This window comes from Parus major, chromosome 4 (genome assembly GCF_001522545.3).
Source record: "Parus major isolate Abel chromosome 4, Parus_major1.1, whole genome shotgun sequence".
NCBI lineage: Eukaryota > Metazoa > Chordata > Aves > Passeriformes > Paridae > Parus > Parus major.
In genome coordinates, this window is record NC_031771.1 from 29,529,011 (window position 1) to 29,553,194 (window position 24,184).

The 24,184-nt window shown below is 35.0% G+C and overlaps 1 protein-coding gene across 2 annotated transcripts in view; it reads right to left on the minus strand.

The window, feature by feature from the left end:
• The window catches only part of FSTL5 (follistatin like 5), a 275,638-nt gene that overhangs the window by 25,640 nt on the left and 225,814 nt on the right, over window positions 1-24,184 (minus strand). The window contains exons 11-15 of one of the 2 annotated variants that reach the window (XM_015623546.2): window positions 20,895-20,921; window positions 17,026-17,144; window positions 10,203-10,352; window positions 3,950-4,057; window positions 2,261-2,385 (exon numbers count right to left, since the gene is read on the minus strand). In XM_015623546.2, coding sequence (XP_015479032.1) covers window positions 2,261-2,385; window positions 3,950-4,057; window positions 10,203-10,352; window positions 17,026-17,144; window positions 20,895-20,921 — 529 coding nt within the window. The remainder of the gene's footprint in view (window positions 1-2,260; window positions 2,386-3,949; window positions 4,058-10,202; window positions 10,353-17,025; window positions 17,145-20,894; window positions 20,922-24,184) is intronic. The other variant, XM_015623545.2, reaches the window with a different exon arrangement.

A 24,184-nucleotide genomic window follows, 5' to 3' on the forward strand; every position in this document is an offset into this window, starting at 1 on the left:
GAGTTTAGTTCTGGATGCTAATTTGGTAAGCCATGCTGTCTTCTGCTCCATCATTCAGAATTTCAGTTTACAGGTGACAAATGCACCTAGCTACAGAAAGCTTTCATTTTTCTGAACAGGGCTGGTGTTGCATGGTCAAAGGGAGCTGATTTCTGACAAAGAGTAAATAGGGCCCTTGGGCAATTAACTATGCCAGCCAACTTAGCCAGTGGGGTTATTTCCCTTTTAGCTGTTTTTTGCAATTCACACTCATAAATTGCTCCCCTGGTTGCTGTACACTCCCAAGAATAATAAACTCAAGGTTTATGTTTGTTGCCTAACAGCCTTAAGAAACACATGTTGTGACTGAGTAGTTTTCTTTGTAAATGTAATAGACTGGGCTTTCCTACATCACTACTAATTTGATGAATAAAGTTAATTTTAAATCTTTCCCATAACATCATTCACATATTGCATTCCTATTTAAACAAAAAAAGCAAGGTACTTGCAGGCCAGATATTTTATGGAAGACAAATTCTTTAACAACTGATTAACATAAAGAGCTCTTGAAGAATACATTGGAAAAAAAACACTTTATTTGTCTACATAGTGGGTTTCTTATTCTCTTTTTAGAAAAGTTATTCAGAAATAATAGCATATCCCTGAAGCTCGTTATTTGGTAAAACCAAATTGATTTTGTTCTTCAAACTCCTCAAATCTATGGGTTTAGCAGTGGACAAACTACTGCAGGCTTTTTGCCAGACCAGGAATTCTCTTTCAGCATTTTGGCAATCTTATCTGCCATGTGAATATATTAAAAAAATAAAACAAAAACAACAACAGCCACTAACAAACAAAAAAACATACTAGGCCTGAATTGATGTACATATTTATTATATATCTGCAGGCACTTATCAGATTTCATTCTTTCAGTTTTCAATTAATCTCATACCCCTTTTTTATTCCTATGTGTTTTATTTCTTTATTCTATTTCCTCTTGAGTTGCATATAGGACATGTGAAATGACTCAGTGGCTGAAGGGAACAGGAAGAGCAGGAAGTGCCTACTTGACATATTTGAACAAAATATCAACTTAAAATAGTTAAAATCCAACACTAGCTTTGGACTGGCCCTATTTTTCTTTTCCCAGTCCTGATTCCCCTCCTAGTATGATGTTTATTGCTATCCATGGTTTTATTTTTCCATTTACCTGAACATTAAAGCATCTAAATGTCAGTTCTGTTTGGGCAGCACCTCTAGTACTTGCTAGTTTATGAAACAGTAACTTCTGTTATCATAACACATATCTGTTCCAAATACAGCAGAAATATTTCATGTTTTTCTAAGGCCTCTGAATGTGAGGAGTACAGATTACTTCAGGGACACAAGAGGAATTTGTCTACTCCATTCAAGAAATATGGTAATAATGGTACTTAGAGTCAACTTATTATTCAGCTATATTAATTTATAAATTTCTTTTTAAATTGTAAATGGCTGATTGCTAACTTACTTGTTTGTTAAGAGTTTTGCAGGGAATTATAAAAAAAATCTTTCAGCAGCAATGTCTTTAGAAAAAGACAAATGTTCTTTGATACAGAAGACAAGATTCTTCCCAGTCACATACAGAGGAAATTCTAAAATCAGCTGTAAAATCATCCTAAATTGCACGTTTTCACATTTAAAAGACTACCACTCACTACAATCATAAATTATATCCTTTTTCATGGGGATGCCTATTTACACCTGTATTTTAAGAATTTTGCTAGAACAGAATGGTGACATTTAAGATTACCTAATCAAGGTATTACTATAGAAACTTGAACTTGGAATATCAGAATAAACAATGGATAATTGTAGGCAGAGCTGTTTTGAGACAAAATGGATCGATGTCAGCTTGCAAAGAAATATAGAAGTTCTAAACATACAAACTACTAGTTAATACACATTAATGCAATACTCATCTGAAATAATCCTAGACTGCAGAATTATTCAATACCTAGAGGTCAAAATGGTACAGAAAAAAATATTAAAAGAAAATTATATATCACATTCTTACTAGTGTATTTTGAGGAAGAAAAATAGATTTTCCTCTAAGATGTCTTGGGGAGAGCTCTGCTTTGTGCCTGTGTTAAGTGTTGTCCTGTTTTACTCAGCCTCTCTTTCTCTGTTCCATGTCTTTTAAAATCCAGCTGATCAAATTGCTCAGCTCTGTCACGGGCAGAACCTGTTCTTAGGATGAACACAAAGCCAATCCTACACTCACCTCCTTCAGTTAACTTACCGTACATGGGTAATGATGAGGGTTGTAGCTGGAATGAAAAAGTCATCCACTCTGTCAAACTGCTTTCCCACTGGCTGAGTATGGATTGTGTGGTGAGAAACACTCCCACTGGCTTGCGTTATCACCTGCATAAAGTAACATCATTATAAACTACAGAAATACCCTTTAAATATCAAATCTCAACCCAAATGAATGAATACAGGATTGCCTCTGTACTCTCTTGTATTGGCTTTCAGTTACCAAGAAAAGGGATACAAATGATGATGAGTAAAACTGACCAACATTACAGATTTCAGAGAACTATTACATACCTGACCACTTAAGTCTTCATACTTACCTTTCCCCTCCATCTTTTTTTATTACCCCTGAATCCATATTTATTCATTTATATTACTAAACCTCTTAACAATTCTTAGTTTAAAGTAAGTTTTTTGTTTATCTTTTTTAAAACACTAGATCTTAGAGTAAGATTAAATTTTTAAGCACTTCAGCCAGAGTGAAAAAATGCTATCAACAAATCCACTGGAACATCTGGCTATGCATACTCCAATTCTTGTCAATCATGAGATGATTCAACATAGCACAGACACATTTCAGAAGAACAAGCTCAACTGAGTTTACATATTCCCTAAATTCTTATGAACCAATTTTATTCAAATCCCAAAATCTTGGACCTTCTCTCAAGCAAATGTTTATGGGTGAACAAAAGACAATTCCATATAATAGCCACTATGCTTTTCACATATGTGCATTTCAGAGTGGATTTTTTTTTAGAAAAGAAGACAATCTATTGTCTATACTGTAGTTAAAAATGAGGGTGAGGATGATCACTCACTTAAAAATATGGTGAGATTGACTCAATTATCAGCACTGAGGAGGAGTGGCAACTAAATTTTAACAAAAATTACCTTGCATCTCAAAGTTACTAAGAGTGTAGGTATTGAAAATGTGATTTCAAATGTTACTAACATTGCTTTTCAAATTTCTCTTATGCTTTTTATTATATATAAGTATATATTAAATACATAAGGATTTCATAAATTTCTGAAGAAAAGGTGAAATTATTAAAAGAAAAATGATTTTTTAAAAATTATTATATAAGGCTGATCATCATAGTCTCAAGGGATTGCTATAAATAAGGAGCAGAAATTAATAAAAAAGTAGTAAGGTAAGTACAGCTTCTTGAGATTTTTTTTTAGTGACTGTTGCTAGGTTTGTCACTGCTCCAAGGTATTGGAAAAAAATCAAGATTTTTAATATCTTTCATCTGAAAAAACACAATAAAGACAGAGCTTGACACCTCCAAAGTGTCAATAGGACTTTAATGAAACGGATATATGTCTAAAAACTGGTTTATCTAATTAGGGACAGAAATATCATGAAGAGCAACAGCTTGCTCTCAAAAGACAGGCAGTACTGAACATGCTGCTGTTTTCAGCTGCATTCCTTACCCTTATATCAATTTTCTACTGTCAATCCTGACTAAGGGTGTTGAAAATAATCATTAAGTTTTTTGTCAAGGTCAGTTGCCTAACTTGTTTTCTGGTTAACAAAAATCATTTCTCTGCTCCTGCTGGGGTCAGGAAAATACACTTAATACGCTTAAAGGAAAATAGACAACACATTGCAATTACACAAAGGTTCACACTGTCTGTATTTCCTTACATATAATCATTGTGATCACCTCACCTGCAAAGTTGGTGAATTCTTTTCCAGGTTTCCCCAGCTCAGCACCCAGACTTGATCATGTGATTTATCATAGTGTAGTTTCACAGGAACAGGATCTGTACTTACTGCCTGAAATACAACAAAGAAAGAAATCCTTTCTTTCCATCACATTTTCAAAGGAAACATAATATATATGCTTGAATGAAAATGATGAGTAGATATGCATTTTCAGATATTTTCAGACTGTATTTAAGAATTACACTGTCGATTGTTGAAACAGCCCTCTGATAAATTCAGAGGCACTGAATTGCTGAAAATGTATTTTTTATTCATTAAGTACTCTAACACTTGGTATCAAAAACACATTATACTGAAGCCTTTAAGAAGTTGAAAACAAAGGTTTTAAATCAAGTACAAAACTACTTATCTTCTTTCCATGCCATCACTCTCACTTTACATGAATTGGCTGAAAAACTACACCAATTACCAAAAAATGGTTAAAAAGGGAAGCGTATTCTCAAGCCACACACTGGAATTAATGGAATATGTTACTGCAAGAAATCAACATGATGTTGCTGCACCGAAAGTTTCCTATCTCTTAAAATGTGTGTATTTTGTTGAAGTAGAAAGGATTATTCTCATATGTTTTCCAATTACAGTTGCTACTTTTCATAGACCTGTGATCAGAAACAAAGTGTTTTCCCTAGAACTTTAAGCATTTTCTCTTGAGACCATCAACCTTTTAGACAGCTGAGCTCTAAACTTCCTTTGTTACAAAAAGGATTCGGAAGAATGAAAATGGGAGGACAATGTATTTGATTAAGAGATTTTATGCACAAGTTAAACAAGTGAGGGGATTACTTTTTTATTTTTCACCATTAAAGAAGAAAAAATAGGTGGAAATTGTTTTTTAGTCTTACCATTATGGAACTGTAAAGCACAGCTTGTTTATCAGTGTGTCAAGGAGAGTACCAGCTGGCTAATTAAGTGAATCTAATTTAAACTAATGATGTAGATCCTCAAGATAATGCACTAATGGCTGGCTGAGACTGCTGATGATACTTAACTGTACTCCTGAGGTGTTGCAAGCGACCACTTCATCTAAGCAGAATTTGTTTTTCCTTTTGAAAATGGAAAATGAAGCCAGGTTGCTCACCGGCTCATTTAAAATCAGAAGTTACCCCTTGAAAAAGGTCATTTTTGTTTGATAACTTCTTTCTGTTACACGCCAGAAAACAAGTTGTTTAAAATAATACTTGAACTGTTGTATAGCTAATTTGTCAAGGCATATCTAATTTCCTTTTGGCTTCCCCAGATAAAGGTCTGACCCATACATGCTCTGCCAGAGGACTGCCAGCTGCGTTCAGAGCTGGGGTCATGGCACAGCCAGGAGGAGCAGAAGGAATTGCCTGCAGGGTCAGGCACAGGCAGCACAGCTCCCTAGAGGGAAGCCAGCAGCAAAAAGGAGTTGGGCATCTCAGAAGCAGAATTTCACAGCTGTTTCTAGCTGACCAGGCTGATCTGCCAGCAGCACACCGAGGTCTGAAGGACGAGGACTCCGTTTACTTCAGCCTGTAAGTCATTCCACTAAGTGGTGTGCTGCTATGCAACACTGCAAAATTCTTGCTTTCAAGAATTTAGAAATGAAAGCAAATGCTTCTCTTGATGTTACAATGAGATTACCTGGATAAGCCAAAAAGTCTCTCTCTATATACATCTCTAAAGATACAACAACCATGTTTCAAATAAATTTCAATTTAGTCTGCTATAGAATCCTCTAAAGTACTTATTTTGATAAATATACCTGTCATAAAAATAAATCATCCTCAAATCTAGTTGTCACACATCTGCACACCTTTTACATTAACTTTCATAGCAGAAAGGAATAACATGTATAGTAGTACTTTAAAGAAAACATTGTAATAAGCAAAACCAAATAAGCATTATTTTTACACAGAAAACAGCATCACTACATGACTTAAAGTTCTTTCAAATAAATTTTTAATTTTCTTTAGGGTTTTTGCACAGTGATGGAAGTTTCATTAGAGTGTTCTTGCTTTCAGAATATGAAATTATCTCCACATTTTCTCCCACTAGCCAACGTGGCTTTTTTTGCAAGGTGGTTTCCTTTTTGAGATGTAAATCACAAGTAGTTACATGCACATATACATGTATGGAAATTATATCCACTGTATTATTATGATCTTTAGGAAAAAGGCAGTCTAACAAGACAAATTCTCTCATTTCTGAACAGCTGAGTTTCTATTTTCCAAAAATGCATTAAATCTTTATTTTACTTCATGCTAGTCAGTACTTTAAGTAATGAAAATAGACTGATCTGGAAAACTAAATTCCCTTCTGCGGCTCCTGTTTGTAAAAGTGTTTTTGTAAGTGCATATCACATAAATAGAGCAACATTTAATGGTTAGAACATTCTTCCTGCCTGCAAAACACAAAGCTAGAAAATAAATGTGTATTTTTAACCGACAAGAAGACAGAATCATGCATGTTTTAAGAAATGTAAAACAAAGTATCTCTCATCACTAAATTCCAAATTAGCCTTCAAGTATAAAACCTATCTGTGAATCAGCAGGGGTTTTACTTTTTACAGTTTTATATCATATGTAAAAATATTGTATAGGTTTTATGCTTTCATTATTTATTTGTTTTGTGTACAACTATTGATATTTTTGGTTTGGTTTATTTTGTCTTGTTGTGTGGGTTTTTTTGTTTGCTTTTTCTTGGTTTTTAAGTCTATTTAACATCTATCTAACATCTGGTTCAATTTATTTATCTGGTTAAACTGTTATTCCCTGGTATATATTGTCTTATCAAAAACCTTTGTTAAGTACTGTGAAATGGGATAATAATTTATTATTATTAATATTTAAGTATCTAAAACCATCAAAACCAAGACTTCCATTCCTGCAAAGATTTTCCACAGCTGGGGTAAATTTAATTCTATACTTCCCTTACTTCATAATCTGGAAATTACTAAATTAGTGGAAAAGCAATGCTATTCTATCCCTTAAAATAAAATTCCATTGAAAGTGATTTTTTCCCCCAGAATAACATGAAAGCTTCTGGAGTATCCTGGTTTTAGCTCAATATACTTGCTAAGCAGCACAGACGTAGTGCACAAAGCTCTTTGCTAAACTTAGGCATTCTGTATGTCTGCTTTTCAGCTCATTACAGAAACCTGAATATTTTTATGATAGAACAGTCTAACACCATTCAAAAACTGCACAATTGCTTTACGTATTTCTGGGGAAGGCCTGAACCTTTAATTAGTAGTTAATTTACTGAATTTTATTTTTTAATTAACATACATCTTTGCAGTAAGTACCTCTTCACATTTTGTAATAGTAAAGTGATATTTTAAATTTAAAACAATAAACTGATTCAAATGAAGACAAATTAGAAGAGCCTACTAATGAACTTATTTCATAAAACCTGAATTAAAAACTATTTTCAGTGAGCTCAAAAGGAATTGTGTACTTTTGACACTGAAGTCTAAATGCTAATAAATGGAATTACAGTGATATTTCATCCCTCCTGTCAAGAAAAGGAACCTGATGCCTGAATGTCAGTCAGAGACCATGGAAAACATCACCAGACATTCCAGTCCTTCAAATTTATGGACTGTGTTGAGACTATGGGATTTTAGTCTGTCTTCCTGAAGTAGTATATCAAAGTGGTTGCAAAAAATTACTGTTTTCAGAAAAAAAAATAAAAATATATTATTACCCACTCAGTTTGTCTGTGTTTTAATATACAAAGGTAAATTTAAATGAAGAAACCTCACCTTTTTATTATTAACTTCTTGAGTAAAACATTTTATAAGTCCCTGCCAACATTTGGATAGTTCAAGTTTTGAAGAAGCCATGTCTAAGTCAGCTGACATAGAATTCAGAAAGCAGATGTTTCAAGCAATCAAAAGCATTAAAATTACTTTTTAAATTAATGCAATTTTATAAATGCAATTTTCTTATTCATCTTTCATTTTTATATGCATATACACAATAAATGTGAATACTTACATCATGGAATAATTTGAATTGGAAGGGACCTTTAAACGTCATCTAGTCCAAAAACTCCATTTTTCAGTAGAGATATCTTCAACTAGATCAGTTTGCTCAGAGCCCCATCTAAGCTGACTTTGAAGGCTTTCAGGTTTGGGGCTCCTACCACCTCTCTGGGCAACCTCTGTCAGTGTTTCTCAAACCTCATTGTAAAAAATGGCTTCATTATATCTAGTCTGCATCTACTGTCTTTTAGTTTAAAAACATTACCCCTTGTCCTACTGCTAGTGTCCCTACTAATAAATCTGTCTCCAACTTCCTTATAAGTCCCCTTTAAGTAGTGAAAGGACTCAATACTGTCTCCCTGGAGCCTAATATATAATCTATACTTTAAAGATTTTCATTCACTTATCAGTGAAGAAAGCAAAAGGCATGAAGAAAAGCTCTATTTAAGTAACAATTTAGTTAGGTTTCTAATTAAAAAAAAAATAAAAATCCATGTTTTATTTAGCTAAAGAACACCTGTTTCCTATAAATATGATGAGACTATAAGTGCTGCCTTGTACCTTGGTGCAATGGGTTTGTGTGACTAGATTTTGGTAGCGGGGGGAGCTATATGGGTGGCTTCTGTGAGAAGCTGCCAGACGCTTCCCCCATGTCTGACAGCCTGTGCCAGCTGGTGCCAACAGAGACCTGCTGCTGGCCAGTCACTAGTCCATCAGTGGTGGGCTAGGACCTCTAGGAAAACACAGCAGAGACACACTAAAGTGTTTTGTGGAGAAGTGCTAGCAACCAGCTGAGAGAGGAATATGTCGGGGGAACAGCTCTGCAGGCGCCCAGGCCAGTGGAGGAGAGGCAGGAGATGCTTGAGGTGAGCCAGGACAGATTCCCTTGCTGAAGACCACAGTGAAGCAACTGTGCCCCTGCAGCCCATGGAGGTCTATGGTGGAGCAGAGATCCACCTGAAGTCCCTTGAGGACCCCACACTGGAGCAGGTGGATGCCTGAAGGAGGCTCTGAATCCATGGGAAGCCTATACTGGAGCAGGCTCCTGGCAGGACCCGTGAAATTATGAAGAGGCATCCACACTGAAACAGATTTATTCAAAGGACTCGTGATCTCCAGCCTGGAGCAACCTGTTCCTGAAGGACTGTATCCCATGGAAAGAGACCCACAATGGAGCAGCTTGTGAAGAACTGAAGCCCATGGGAAAGACTCATTCTGGAGAAGTTCATGGAGGACTGTCTCCCATGGGAATAGCCCCACGAAGGAGGAGGGAAAAGACTACTCTCTCTGAGGAAAAAGCAGCAGCAGCAGCAATAACATCTGACAAACTGATGAACTGACCTCCCCATTCCTCATCTCCCTCATAGCTGGTGGGGGAGGAGGTAGAGAGTCAGGAATAAAACTAAGCCCAGGAAGGAGGTAGCGCTGGGGGAAGGTGTTTAGGATTTGTTATACTACCCAATATCTTAGGTTTTGGTAGGGAAAAGAGCTGAATTTATTATCAAAGTCAAGTCTGTTTTGCATGTGATGGTAACTGGTGAGTGATTTTTCCCTTCCCTCCTCTCAACCCACGAACCTTTTATTTCTCTGCCCATTTGGGGAGAGAGTGATAGAGTGGCTCTGGTGGATATCTGGCTTCAAGTCCAACACGCCACACCTGGTTTTGCTCAAACTCTATGACTGTTTTAATCACTGTAGCATAGAACTGATGTCTCTCTTCTATTCAATGAATTATTTTCAGAGCAGAATATCTCCAGCATCCCAGAGACCAAGAGGAGTAGAGAAGATTGAATTCAAAGTCTCCAGTCTTGGCTGAGGGTGGTGTTTATTTTTACTGTTTCCATAATTTCTCTGTCTAAAAGCAAACAGAGTCCTCCACCTTCTGTAGCCAAACCTGACCTTTCTGTCAAAACTGATAGAAACATTCTTGTGATAAGACTCTATTTTAGACAATCCTTGTTCTAGACTGAAAGATATCTCAAGTCAAAAATTTCCTGAAGAACTCAGTTCCTCAACTACTTGAATAATATTTATAAGAGCTATGTTCATGTTATCTTTCTCACAATTGTCTATTGAGAAGAACAGTTGCTAAACAGAAACTGCTGCTAATTGTCGAAATTAAGTGAGCTTTTTTCCATATAATGTGTCTACTCTCAAGATGTATTATTTCTGTTTCTGAAATATGAAGGAAGCCTTAAATTCCTCTGTCTAAATAAATTAGTAACTAAAAAAATGAGAAATAAATACCTGTACAACTTTCTGAGACTGTACATCAACAATGAGAACTCTGTCAAGTGTGGGCTGAGTCACATATATGAATTTATCTTTTACATTAACAGCAGTTGCCCAAACACACCGCTGAACAGGATCACCATCTGCTTTGGGACAAACTTCATCCTATAGTTCAATAGAAACAGGAAAATGTAAGAATCAAACAGTCAACAATCTAATAGAAAGACAAATTATATTCATTTTCTTCTTTTTTAACTGTAAAAAAAACTCAGAAAATGTAGGGAAGAAAAAAGGACAGCTGATACTAGGACATAAACTTACGTTAGCAAAACTTACACACCTGTAAGCACCACAACTCACAAGCACTATAAAATAATTCATACACCAAATTTTGGGATGTTATTTTAGAGATTCAAAAAGTTAGTATTGTTCACCTGAGAAAGAAACCAATTTGAAACAACCATACATGTAGAAATAAAGTGGGCAAGGGGCAGGAGACCTCAAAACCAGGGAAGCAAACCAGACACACAATGCCTGGGTCCTGCAGCTCCCACCTGAGCAGCATCACAGAGCCCTGCAAAGGGAGGCAGGGCAGGCATGGCTTACCCTGCAGCTGACAACACAGTGGTAAACCAGGCAAATACCTAACTGGGGAAATGATAATGTACAAGTGCAGGCATGGCTTACCCTGCAGCTGACAACACAGTGGTAAACCAGGCAAATACCTAACTGGGGAAATGATAATGTACAAGTGCAGGCATGACTTACCCTGCAGCTGAGAACACAGCGGTAAACCAGGCAAATACCTAACTGGGGAAATGATAATGCACAATTGATGAGAAAGGAGTGGTGCTGTGGTCCAAATTGTCACATGGCATAGGGGCAAAGCAGCACAGAGATCAGCTGTTTGGTCACCTGGATTGCTGATAGGTTGTTTCAAAGATCAAAAAGTTTTGCTACTTCTGCCATAAGATATTCTCATGGCCTATCTTACTAGTGATAAGCCAAAAAAACATCAAATGTCTTCTTACTACCATCCCTTCCCTCTGCAATTCCCTTCCATTCCTGCAAAGGGATGAATTTGACAAAACTAAAAATCTGTTCACTGAACTGATATTTCATAATACATATAACTATAATATAACAGTCTCAGTCAAAATAGCTAACTGTAATTTACATGCTCACTATTCCTATTTGTAGAAATATATGGCCAATCATCATGTATTTAACTACTACTTGTGAATATTTTCTTCCAGAAAAAGCTTGCTTTAATCAAAATTAAAAGTTACTTTGTCAAATATATTACTGTATGTGGGAATTCTGTTTATGAAATAGCATGATTTCTTTCCTATGATGGACATTATAATTATTTAAACACATGGACCTGAAAAACACTCTACTTGGAAAAGTAGAGGTTGTATCAAGTGATTTTGTTTTCCTGACCTTTTCTTCTTTTGCCTTGTATTTTAAATGCTTTGCATCACAAGGGACAATTTTACCAAATCATAAGTATTATTTCTTTTTGCCACTTATCTGCTCCTTATTCCTAATTTAGAATGCTCTGCCTGATACATCATAACTGGCCACTGTGAAAATAATTATGATATGTCAGCAGATAATGACTCAATGTAGAATGAGCAGCAAGAGATGGTGGTGAGCTCCTAAACAAGAATTCTGTCTCTAAGCATCAAACGCCTTTTAAAAGGCACAGGAAACATCATGTGGCCAAACATAATCTCTGGCACCAAGCAATGCTCTTTGAGAATTCTTCTTCTTTGCCTGCTGTGCCTCTACATTTTCAAAAATACACTCAATCTTTATGTGTCAAAAGAAGAAATAAATCGATCTCCAGCTTTAACAGAGGGTGTTTCTTTGCAGAAGATTGAAAGCCGCTGCTTGCTTTTACATGGCTCTTAAACCTCAGCAAAAGGAAGGTCTTTCAGGAATCATATGATAAGGAAAAGGTTACTAACTCAGGGACCATGTGATAACGTATCACCAGGAACTTCAGGAAAACTTAGAAATAAGTAACAGGATTTAGTTTGTGCTGAAAAAAAACCTCCACGTAGATCAAAGGGAGAAGTTAAAAATCTGGTTTTTTTAAGGAATAACAGGCATGGGACAAATGGGACTTTTATTTTTAAAAGTAGCTAAATGCCTTTCATTGTTGCATAAAGTCAACATATGCAAGTATGTCTCTTAGTATGATGTGAAATTGTCATATCAGTGATCTATTGTCATTTGCTTTCTGGGTAATTGTCACTTCAAGTTGTTTCACTGATCTCATTATTTTTTATATTTATTCTAAATACACCTTGTCTTAGTTCCATGTTTAATCAAAACAGATAACTACATCTAGATTGTTTTACACCATCCTCTTTACTCCTCAGAGACAGCACCTTCAAACAATGAATCCACAAATGTTTGTAACAAATCTACACAGAGACATTTTTTTCAGTCATCTCTCAGGAACCCACATTAATTTACATGAGTTTCTGGGACTGAATTCTGCAAGGACATATTCAGTATATTATTCAAAAATAACTCTGCCTTCTGCTGAAGGAATCTGTATTTCTCTCACATGGCATCATATAGATTAGTGTAAATGATTTCTCTGATACCACCTCCCCTTGTGGGATGTATAGCATAATAGCAAAATACTCTAACTTAAGCACTTACAACTATATCCAGAGATGAGTTACTGTCTTATACATTTTCCTGAATCTGAGTCTGAAATACTCAGAAGTGTATTTTTAAAGATTTTTTCACAGTAAGACCAGTACAAATATAGTGTTATTTATGTATATACATATATATATACATATACAATCACACATATACACATCTACATATACAAATGTATTTTAAAGGTTCTAAAATATTTTTCAAGTTGTCATAAATTTCTATAATCCAATGCCAATTCTCACCTTGCCCAAAAACAATGAAAACATAAAATAAAAGCAAAAAAATCTTTTTTTCCAACGTAACAGTGAAAATTATACACCAGAATTCTCATATCCAAAACAGTGTTTTCCCCAGTATAAACTGGTTTGTGTGGTTGTTTCCCTAGTTACTCAAATCTGCATTTATCTGAAACTGTTTCAACAGAACTGAAATCTTGTTTTTGAAAATATGACATTTATCTGATTAGACAGTTTGGTCTTCTTTTTACAATACAGGCAGTTATTCTGAGTCTCCGTATTAATTTCCCCAGTGGTTGGGTAATTGGTTAAAATAATTTCTCCTTAAAATATAAGCATAAACCCACCATTTTCTTCTTCTAATTAAAATGTGAGCAATTTACTTTTTCCTAATTTATTCTCTCTGAAAAAAAAAAAAAAAAGTTAACATCTGATAAAACATTAATTTACTTCATTGTTGTATTCCTCCCAGACTTTTTAATCAAAAAGTGACTTGTTCGGTAACAAGTCAGCAGATGGAGGAAAATAAATCTTTAGAGAAAGTTTTTCAAGATAGTCTGGGGCAAAAAAATCTCAAGAGGAAACACGTACTTGCAGATTTATACGTGCAAATTCTATGTTTATTAAGTGACTGCAAGGGTCCTCGGTGTTTTAACAGGATGTGAGTCAAACTCTTCAGGCAGTGTAATGAAATGTCTAGCTATGTTATGGCTGCCCAAGAGTAAGATGATACCAACAGGCTGCAACAGTGCGTGTTTTAAGACTTGAATTTATGTATTACCTCTTCCTACATTAAATGTTTTCTTGACATTCTTTATTAATTCAGACAGGATTTTTTAAAATCCTTTTTTTTTTTTTTAAACAAACAAGGGTTAGCATTTACTACACTTTCTGTGCTGTAAAAGTGTAAACCAAGGCAGTTTTTGTGGACTACAAAATATGTTTCATTCTAATTTGCTGTGGAAATTTTGGTCCGCCATGTAGTAACATTAGTAACAAAACTTCATTTTGAAATGAAGTATTTTGCTCCGATCTCCAGCATATATTCAAATGTGAGATGGCATATTTCACCGAAATTTGGCCATTATGTGCTACTTCTTGTAATGAACAGAAAATCAGTTTTATGTTCAAGCCAAAAGGATTTTTTTGTTAGTCTCAAAAATGCATCTGTTTCAATTGCTTTTTCCCAGTCTCTGGAAATAATTATTCTAATTGGGATTCAGTGTGAAAGGAAAATAAAAACACTTTTGCATAAGAATTAGAATTTAGGTCTTTGGATAATATTAATTTGCAGAGGATAAAGAGAGGTTGAATGTTGGTGCAGAAAATGTCCCAAGCACTTCACAATGATGAAATATTTTAACAGGTGAAAGGCTCTACTTGGGCCATGATTAAGAATCTATTTGACAACAGGTTAAACAAACAGCTGTCAAAGCTGGTCTAACTAAGCAACGGCCTATATTGGAAAATAGAAATCAGTTTATTTCTGTCCCTATGCATCTAGAATTTTCACTATCAGACTAATAAATTTTTACATGCACTTGACATTAAGAAGATTCAAGTAATTTAGGAGATTCTGGGAAGGAGGGGAAGGAGGTCTTTACAATTTCTGTGAACCATGACAACCCAGAAAAGCACTAAATCTTTTGCTTCCCTTTAAACACAGGGAGTCTAATCGATTCCCATGTTAGATATACACCAAAGTGTTTTGCTGTATTGACACTCTGTTGCATAAGAGGTAATTAAGTATTTAGATAAGGGTTCTCAAGGATATAGCAAGTGAGAAAATATACTTACCTTCAGCAAAATTAGCATACCTAAATATGTACATGTGTAAGTACTGTGTTCACTATACAGGGCAATGCTATGTAGAAACACCTGAGCTCACTCTTTTACAGAAGCTCAATTGATGTTTCTTGACAGACAAACAGGAAACCTGTGCAGGAACCCTGGACTGTGTAATATCCAGATATATAATATATTACACATATAATATATGTGTAATATCCAGACATTTTGTATTATCTACACTGCACTGCTGAATTTAGAAATCTTCCTATACTTTAGCAACTGTTTGGCAACAAAAAACTCTTCTGTGGCTGTACTTATCACTTGAACAGCTAATTCAGAGAAGTGTAAAGAAATGGGAGAGGCTTAAGCAAACACATATTTCCTTTATTATTAATATGTTAATGTTAATGTTAATTATAATATATGTATTATAATTAATAATGTTAAGTCATGGAGATGCCCTAATGGGAAAGGCTATGTAAAGCTACCTCAAAATATGCTTGGTATACTTACCAACATCTCTGATTAGTAGAAGTATATGACAGAGGCAAAGAGAATTACTAACCAGCAATTTATGACATGAGCTGTTACACTAAGCAATCACATGCTAAAAATCTGATCCTGGGACAGAACTGCGTTATTTTATTGTTTTTATTCAGAGGAAACAGATTTTTCCAAAGAGGCTTGAGGAATATGTGATATTCTTCAAAGGAGAATAATAATTTTTTTTAAAAAAAGTTTTTTTTAAAAAATGTTAAAGTTATCAAGTAGCCTACTTTCCTGGGATTTTATTATTTTTTTTTTTTTCCCCTCTCCCCTGCCCCTGCCATGAGGATATAGTTATTATGCAACTCCAGGTTTGAAAGGATCCAAATGGAAACAAATTTTACTTATTCATCCTGATTATTGCCACATTTCAATAAAAATACTCCTAAAAATCTAGGTTGCACTTCAGACCAATAAAATTTTTAACATACTTCTTAAATAATCAGCTTTTTAATTAAACAGCCTTAAAAAAAAAGCTTTTTGGCTTATTTTTGGCTCTGTCAACCTAATTTCACTTAAGCAGCACAAATCAAGGTATGATTAGCTGTTCAAAGCATAATTATTCACACTAAAATAAATCTTGTTGCTGAGTACAGCAGCCTTTGACATCAGTAATGATAACTGAAGAGGAAAATTCCATTGAGACAGCTCTAGCTCTGCTGTCATTGAGGCATTAGAGAAAAAAAAAAATCCAAAGTGTACAGCTCAATGCTTAGTATGTATTTCAAGGTCACTCATTCAAATCCAAATGAGAAAAAGTTACTATTTTTGAAAGCTGATATATCATACAGAGTAAGTCTTAATGTAGTGACTAGTACCAAGTGTTCCTGTGGGAACATGTATCATGCCAGCTAGCAATTTGATTAGCAGTAAAGGAAAAACATCACAAGAATAAATGGAAGTGGAGAATACACTAGTGTTTTTATGCATCCTACTCAGGGAAACTATATCATAAATTCTAAGATTTTGGAGAAATCAGCTATAAATATGTTAACAGTAAAGTTATTGCAACTACTTATATGAATTTTAAGTTGGAACCAAAGCATCAATCATCTCTACTAACTTCAGTGGAAGCTGTGAGAGCTTTTACCAGGACAGGGATTTGCCTCATGATAGCTGGGAGTTTGATACAGACAAACATCCAGTGAGGAAAAAGAAACCATTAACACCTCCACACCCCACAAAGATCCTATATTTAACATGGAGAAAATCAATCCCTGATTCACTAAGATGAACTTAACTGGTGGGTTAGAGGTGGGGAGCTGGTGGGGACTAAAAAACCCAACAAATCCAGAAATAGAGAGCTGTTAAAGAACTGGGAAAGGAGAAAGACAGCCAAGGAGGGAAAAGGTTTGCAAAAGTATTCAGGGAATATTCAATTGAATAGAGGGACTGAAAGCTTGAATTTAATTGAGGAAAATACAAGAAATTTTGAGATCACCATTATAAGCTATTTATTAATTCAGAAAACATGGCTGAATTTATCAAGCAGAAAACACTGAACGAGTAATAAGAAATTCTTATGTAAAGAAAATTACAATTGAGAAAACACTGCAAATAGATTGTTAAAAACAACTTGCCTGAAAACCGAGGAGTTTTTCACTAGGCTTAATATGCCTCTGAAATTCACATTCCACTGGTTGTATTACTTTGATGCCATCTTCATAAAAAACATAAAACATGTTCCCAATTCCCAGACCTTAGGGACAAAAACACATTGAAATGTATAAAATTAAATAATGACAAAAAAGAAAATCCTTGTCTTGAACTAAAAACTTAATCAGAGTTTGGTATGAGATCAGTTTGTTAATGCGTATAATGGTAATACAGCTAAACCTATGGGATCATTTGTTGTAAAACTGAAACAAAATTGTTACATTATTCAGATTTTACATAGTTTTCTCCATTGGCAAGACATGTCTTTATGAATATAGATCTAGAAATACACAGTTTGATAGCTCCAGCAATAAAAGTGATCTTGTGAAATCATCTACACTGAAATAAAATTCTCCATGTACACCTTTATTTCTTTTGCTTAGGGATGGAGGACTTAACATAATTTTTGTATAGCACTGAAAGAGAAGACCCGAGTCTTTGCTTTAAAACCTTACTTGATATTTCAGTCAGAAAAGGAAATATTCTCTATTTTATTTTATTATAAAGACAGAGTTGGGCAGATATTTGTTGAAGGGCCATAGGTGTTTACCGAACTATTCAATCCTTCTTCCACAATGTTGCTGAAAGGCATGATGCTAAATTTTGTGGAGAAGATGAGAACCAGATCTGTAGCATGAAATCTCACAATATCTGTGATCATGGTCATGACTAAAGAAAAGGACAGTCTCATTAGTTTTCTGTGTGCCAAATAAGACAACAGTTGTTGATTTGCTGTGTGGATGAAATAATGGATGGTCAGTTCATATTATACTAATAATATATAATAAAATTATTTGAAGAAAATCATAGTACTCATAAAGTTGTAACTATAACCATTCTAACCAACTAAACTTTTGGCTACAATGTTAAAAATGTGCATGCATCCTGAATGACAGTATTTGGTATAGGAACACAGAGGAGTTAAACCCATGAAAAAGAAATTTGGATCTGAAATTCTGCTTATCCTAAATTCTGAGGGAAAACCAATGTTAATAGAGAGAGAGAACAGGTCTTAATAAAAAATAAAATAATGACAAAATCAAGAGGGGGTAGGGGGAATGCATGTTTGTGTATGTATGTATGTATGTATGTATGTATGTATGTATGTATGTATGTGGTCTCTCTTTAAAGAATGCCTGACATCATATCATGTAAGAACAGCTGAAGTCTGCAGATAAGCCTGACTGATGTCAGTGAACACAGTGAACACAGTGGAGAGATCTATAGCTGAGCAACTGGCATATTGTGCCTTGGGGATGAATATGTGAACATGGCTGGGGACAAAATGGGGTTTTCCCTTCTCCCTCTTCTCACTGGATGAAGTATATTATAGTAATTAGCAGGATAGGCAATACCAGAATGTGAGGAAGTAGCTCAGATGATAGCCCCGGGTGACCCAGACATTTGATAATCAGGTTCCTAAAACTTCCACCTCAGGTGCCAATACTCCAAAGCAAGATTTCCAATGCACAGGTATTTATGTCTAATAAACAGCTCAAGTTTTAAGGCTTTATTTCCAAATTCTGGATAATAGTGTTCATCAAACTGTTCTACAAAAACAGTGAAGGACATGCAGTATCAAACCCGTCCTTCCATTTCAATATCTAGTTATGAAAGTCAGTTCATATAACAAAACTTTACCTATGGATCCAATTAGTTAGTTCCTTTTTCCAACTTATTATGACCCAAAATTCTTTATTTGAGCGAGTGGCTACAGATACCTGCAAAAAAATCTAACTGCATAAATATATAATCACCTTGGCTCCTACTTTCTCAGAACTACAGGAACTATTCATTTGAAGAGTTAATTTTGCAGCCCTCCCCCCACTAATTACAATCCTGCACATTTTTAATGCAATGCCAGAAGCAATAGATAAATAGATTTGCTTTATTTAGTTTAAGCTGATACTTTAAACTGGCTAACAATGATTTTTTTAAAAATGGTGGTGGTTGGGGGTTCTTTTCCATATATATGAATATATTTATAATTATATATATGTTGTATTATTATTTTAATACACATGCAGCTTCAGAATCCTTTCAGAATTTTCTGGAGTAAGTGGCTGTGATAAAGATTTTGTGCATTTGATACAGAAATATCTTAAGCACTAAGGCCTATATATGGTTTCATGATCTTGCTTGTCCTACTAATCACCCATCCCTCTCTTCCTACCTGTTAATACTTTCATAACAGAAAATGGCAGAGTATGCATGGCCCAGAGAAGTTGGTGGTGTTTATTGTTATCTTCAGGGTATTGCTGTCTTGTAAAATATTTCCAGTAACAATTAATTAATTAGTAACAATATTTGTTGGAAACACAAAGATTGGTCAATGAGAAATGCAGGAGAGATTGAGAGCGACCCTAGGAGACACAAAATCTGCTACTATAAATTGCTTTTTGATTGGTTTCACATTTGTCACACAGAAATTTGAATGCCTTTACCATAAGCACTATTACTTTTAACTGGTCTTTTTTGTCACAGCATTTACATTTTCCAAGGTGCATTCTAATGACTAAAAGCAACAAACTGACTTGAAAAGACAATCATCTAAAAATCAAGGGGATACTAATCATGTTTTCAGTTTTGAGATAAACCATACTTGATACTTTTCCAACAAGAGGTGAGAACAGCACACTTTAGAGAATTTGGTACTATCTTGTTGCATATCAGTTTAACTATTAACAGTGGAATTATATGAAACTCTAAACACATCATTTGTACTCTGCAAAGCCAATAGAGCAGGAGGATCACAGCTGTGCTCCACTACCATCACAGAGATGAGTGTTTGTACCACCTGAAAAACTGGTAAAACAGGAAAGAAAAAATAAAACTAGTTCCTATTTATAAATACACTGGGAATGCCAAAGGTTGCTACACACAGGCAAATGAAATATCAGATTTTTAAATCTTTAAATTAATTAAAAATAAAATTTTAAAAAGTCTAAAGAAATACCATTTCTAGCATAAATTCACAGCAAAGCCTGATCCACTTCTTATCTTCTATTATCAATCTTACAATGGAAATAATTAAAAAAATTTCATTAAATATATTAATTCCTGAATTGCAACTTTAGATGAACAGCAGGCTACTTAGACCAACAGAATGAGAACTCATGACAACTCTTAGGTTATGATATTTTTCTGGAATATGAGGGTATTTTTTGAGATTATGTCATATATATGAAAATTAATACCTATCTTTTGCTTTTAAAATAAAATTTCCATGATTTTTATGTTAATAGCACCTGATTGTGTCTTTATATTTATCCTTTTGTTCATCACAAACATCCATTCCCTGCCCCTACATTTATTTACAAAACTTTCCTGAGTATAAAAATAAAATTCTTGGTTTCATTAAGCAACAAGAGGTGTCTCAATTTTACACTGTTTATAATTTTGTCAGATAAGAGAGATTCATACAAGAAAATCAATCTCAACAGCATATAGGCTGGCTGGTTAGAAGTTCCATCATGACAACAATTCAAAGTTACAGGTCTACATTTTAAATCTGGGCTTCTTGTTGTATATCTTTGAACAACTGTCTGAAAATTGTGAACAACTTATTTCCTTCTCTCTCCCAAAAAGGAAAAGCAGTTTACAAAAGTATGAGCATTTATAAGATTAATTTCCACTTAATTTTTTTTAAGTCAAATTCTTCAGTGTTTCAAGGTGGTAGGTAATTACTGCAACTGTAAGAGTATGAACACAGATACACACACAAAAAAAAAACAACAGATGAGCATTTCATCATACTACAGAAAATACAAACAAAAGTAATCTCTGTTAGTACCTTGCTCTCTCCACAATATGTTTGCAACTGCAGCATGTAAGAGAAAGAAAGAACAGAAAATACCAATGAACAGGGGAAAACAAGAAATGATACATAAATTCTGAAATAATTATGATGCTTTGATGTCTGATTCACTAAAATACTCCTACAGGTAAACCAATGGAAACAGTAAATTAAAAATAGTTCTTTGTCTCACGTGACAAAATTGCGATTAGCCATAGTAGTTATTGGGGATAGGTTAACCCCCCCCACTCACACTAAATCCCTAACTCCATTAGCCATTATCAAGTGTATTTTATAATCCATTACAAAAAGCATGTGCAGTTTTCATGCACATAAATGATACATATTAATGAGAGGTGATGCATTTTTCATTATTTCCTTTAAACCCTGGACTTTGAAGAGATTGATTTCAGAATATAGCTATGAGAGAGATATGCAAAATTAAAACATACACAAGATATTTTTCTGTATGTCTGTAGGGAAGCCATGCTATCAAAATTGTCATATTATATAATGTTCATCATTCTATTTGGATGACCAAAACCGGATGTGTAAGATGGCATGGTAACCACCTAAATGTTTACATTGATTTTTTATCCTGAAAACATAAATTTTATTTGGCCATCTTGTTTACAATTGGATTTTAGACCTTTGAGACTAAATGAAATTATATTATCCTAATATTGCTCTTTCTGTCTGTGGAGGAATAAAAAAGAAAGCAAATTTAGTCTCACAAATTTTAAGCATTTAGAACTCAGCATGCAACAGAATAAAATTTTTAAAACATCATCACTAAAAACCAACTCATACTGCAAAGTAATGAACTTAAGAAATTAAAAAAATTAAAAAAATAAATAAAAGGAAAGGAACACAACACAGAAAGTACGTATGTCACCCACACACATAATGAAATTATGAGGTTCATTGAAACACAGTGTTAACAAAAGCTAAAAACATTAGTATGCTTTAAAAAAAGTTTGGAGAAAGCAATGAAAGACATCATATTAAAAATTATGTTGGTACACACAAGTTCCTCAGCTGTTGACAGCTGAAAGTTGAGAGTGAAAACAGGAACTAAATCCTCAGTTCTGAATTCAGAAAAGGCCTGGATACTAAGATTTTCCCAAATAACATTTGTACTTCAGCAGAGAGGAGAGGGGAAAAAACCAGCTCTGGGATATGATGCAGGCCTTTGAGTCTGGTAATGAAGCCAGTTTTGGATTCACCCTTCTGTCTGTCCATCCAGCCTGAACTTCAGGGTTTTGTCTTTGGCAGAGTCCAAAAGATTTCTAAGGACATGTGAAACAACATCCCCTACATCCACCCTGCCATTCACCTCACTGCAGGAGACAGTCAGGCTGACCAGGAATTCTTTCCTCTGGAAATCCATGATGACTGCTCCTAAATCCCTTCTAGTTCTGGGAATGGCTTCCAGGGTGAAATGCTCCATCTCTATTCCAGAAACCAATGTGAGGCTGATGTACCTATGGAGTCTTGGATTCTCTGTCTTGCCCTTGGAAAGTGGTGCTGGCTCCCTTACAGACTGCAGGAACCTCCTTGATCACCATGATCCTTCATAGATTGTCAAGAGCTGCTGCCTCACAATGCCATGGGCCAGTTTGCCCAGTGCTTGTAGGTGCATCCTATTCAGGCCCTTTCACCTGTGAAAGTCCACGTCATTTAAATGGTCTCAGTCAGATCCTATATACCTATACACCATGGATAAAGAAAGCTTCTTTATCCATTTGCCAGAATTTGCCAGAGCATGACTCCCTTCCCTAATTTTCCCACTGGTGTCATGTTCCTAGGAATGCTTTTGCCAGGAAAGACAGATGTGAAGAAACCTCCAGTACAACTTGGCCTCTTCCATATCCTTTGCCACCAGGTCCCCATCACCCTTAACCTTCTTTTTTATGCTGATGTCTCTGTAGAAGCCCATCTTTTTCCCTTTATGTCATTCACCAGACTCAGCTCCAAATGGGCTCTGGAACTCTAAAATGTATCCCTACATGCCCAGACAGTGGCACCAGATGCAGATCACAAATTTGTATTTGCTTATGTTATCTTACACAGTCTTTCTTATGTAATAAAGCAAATTAATTTCCCCAGGGCAATATGGAGGATTTCCTTTAAAATTACTTTTCTCTTCACATTGTGAGGAAATAACCATGTAATACATGGCACTTGAGGTCCCATAAATTCAGCCATAATAGTCTACAGTTTATCAGTGTTTTTCTAGGGGTGACATAGGAAAGAAAATAAAAAGTAATTACAATTCTGCAACTGTGTGGAACCATACAGGATCAAACAAAATGATTTAAGATGCTAAGTTCAGAACACAATAATTTGTGTTAATGCAAAATGATATGTATGAGTCTGAGCTTAGCTCAAAAAAAATGGCAGGATAATAAAAGTGCTTTAAAAGCCTCACATAATTTTAAAATTAACAAATCAGCTAGAAGGAAACGGAGCTATAATTTAAGAATGCAATATAATATCATAAACAACAGCCACCATCTCCCCCAACAGATCAAGAAACTCCACTTATTTTTTTAATCAGACCTATAAGTTGTGTTCAGGAAAGATGTCAAGTCTTGAGATAAAGAGTTCAATGCTGGAACAAGTAAAGCATGTATAGATATAAAGTATGCTATGGAACATATTGTTTGTCTTCCTTTTTGGTTAAGCAAAAATTAACATTTTCAGCCACACTTCATACTAAATTCTCAAACAGTTGTAAACTTCACAGTATAAGAATACAGAATTATTGATAGATCTCATCAAAATGTTCTGGTTTCAAGACAGAATACCTCTTCTCTTTTGCCCTGATTCCACAGAGTTATAAAATAGTACTGGGAGACGTACTGGGCGCCTTGCAGAAGACATTGTATTGCAGAAGTTGGTGACCTTGAGCGGGCTAAGTCTGCTGCATGGGGCCTTGTCACAGGGGAGTGACCTTGTTACTGCATGTCACATGGGTACCTGCTGTTGCAGTCTGAGATACAGATTGTGTGCCCTTGTTTTTAATACTTAGCTATAGGATTCACAAAAACCACTGAATTTCATATAATATGAAATTCATGGGCATGTTTTCATGGTGATACATGAGAACAAATGCTAAAGTTAAATAAGAAAAGTGTAAGTGTGTGTAGATTAAAAAGTTTTTTAAATCACTAGGTGAATACATTGAGGTTTAGAGTTTAAACTAGTTTAGAGAACAGAAGACAAGATGGAGGATTTAAAGTGTTGTCTCTTGTCCTTCTTCTTTCTTCTTCATGTTCTTTCCT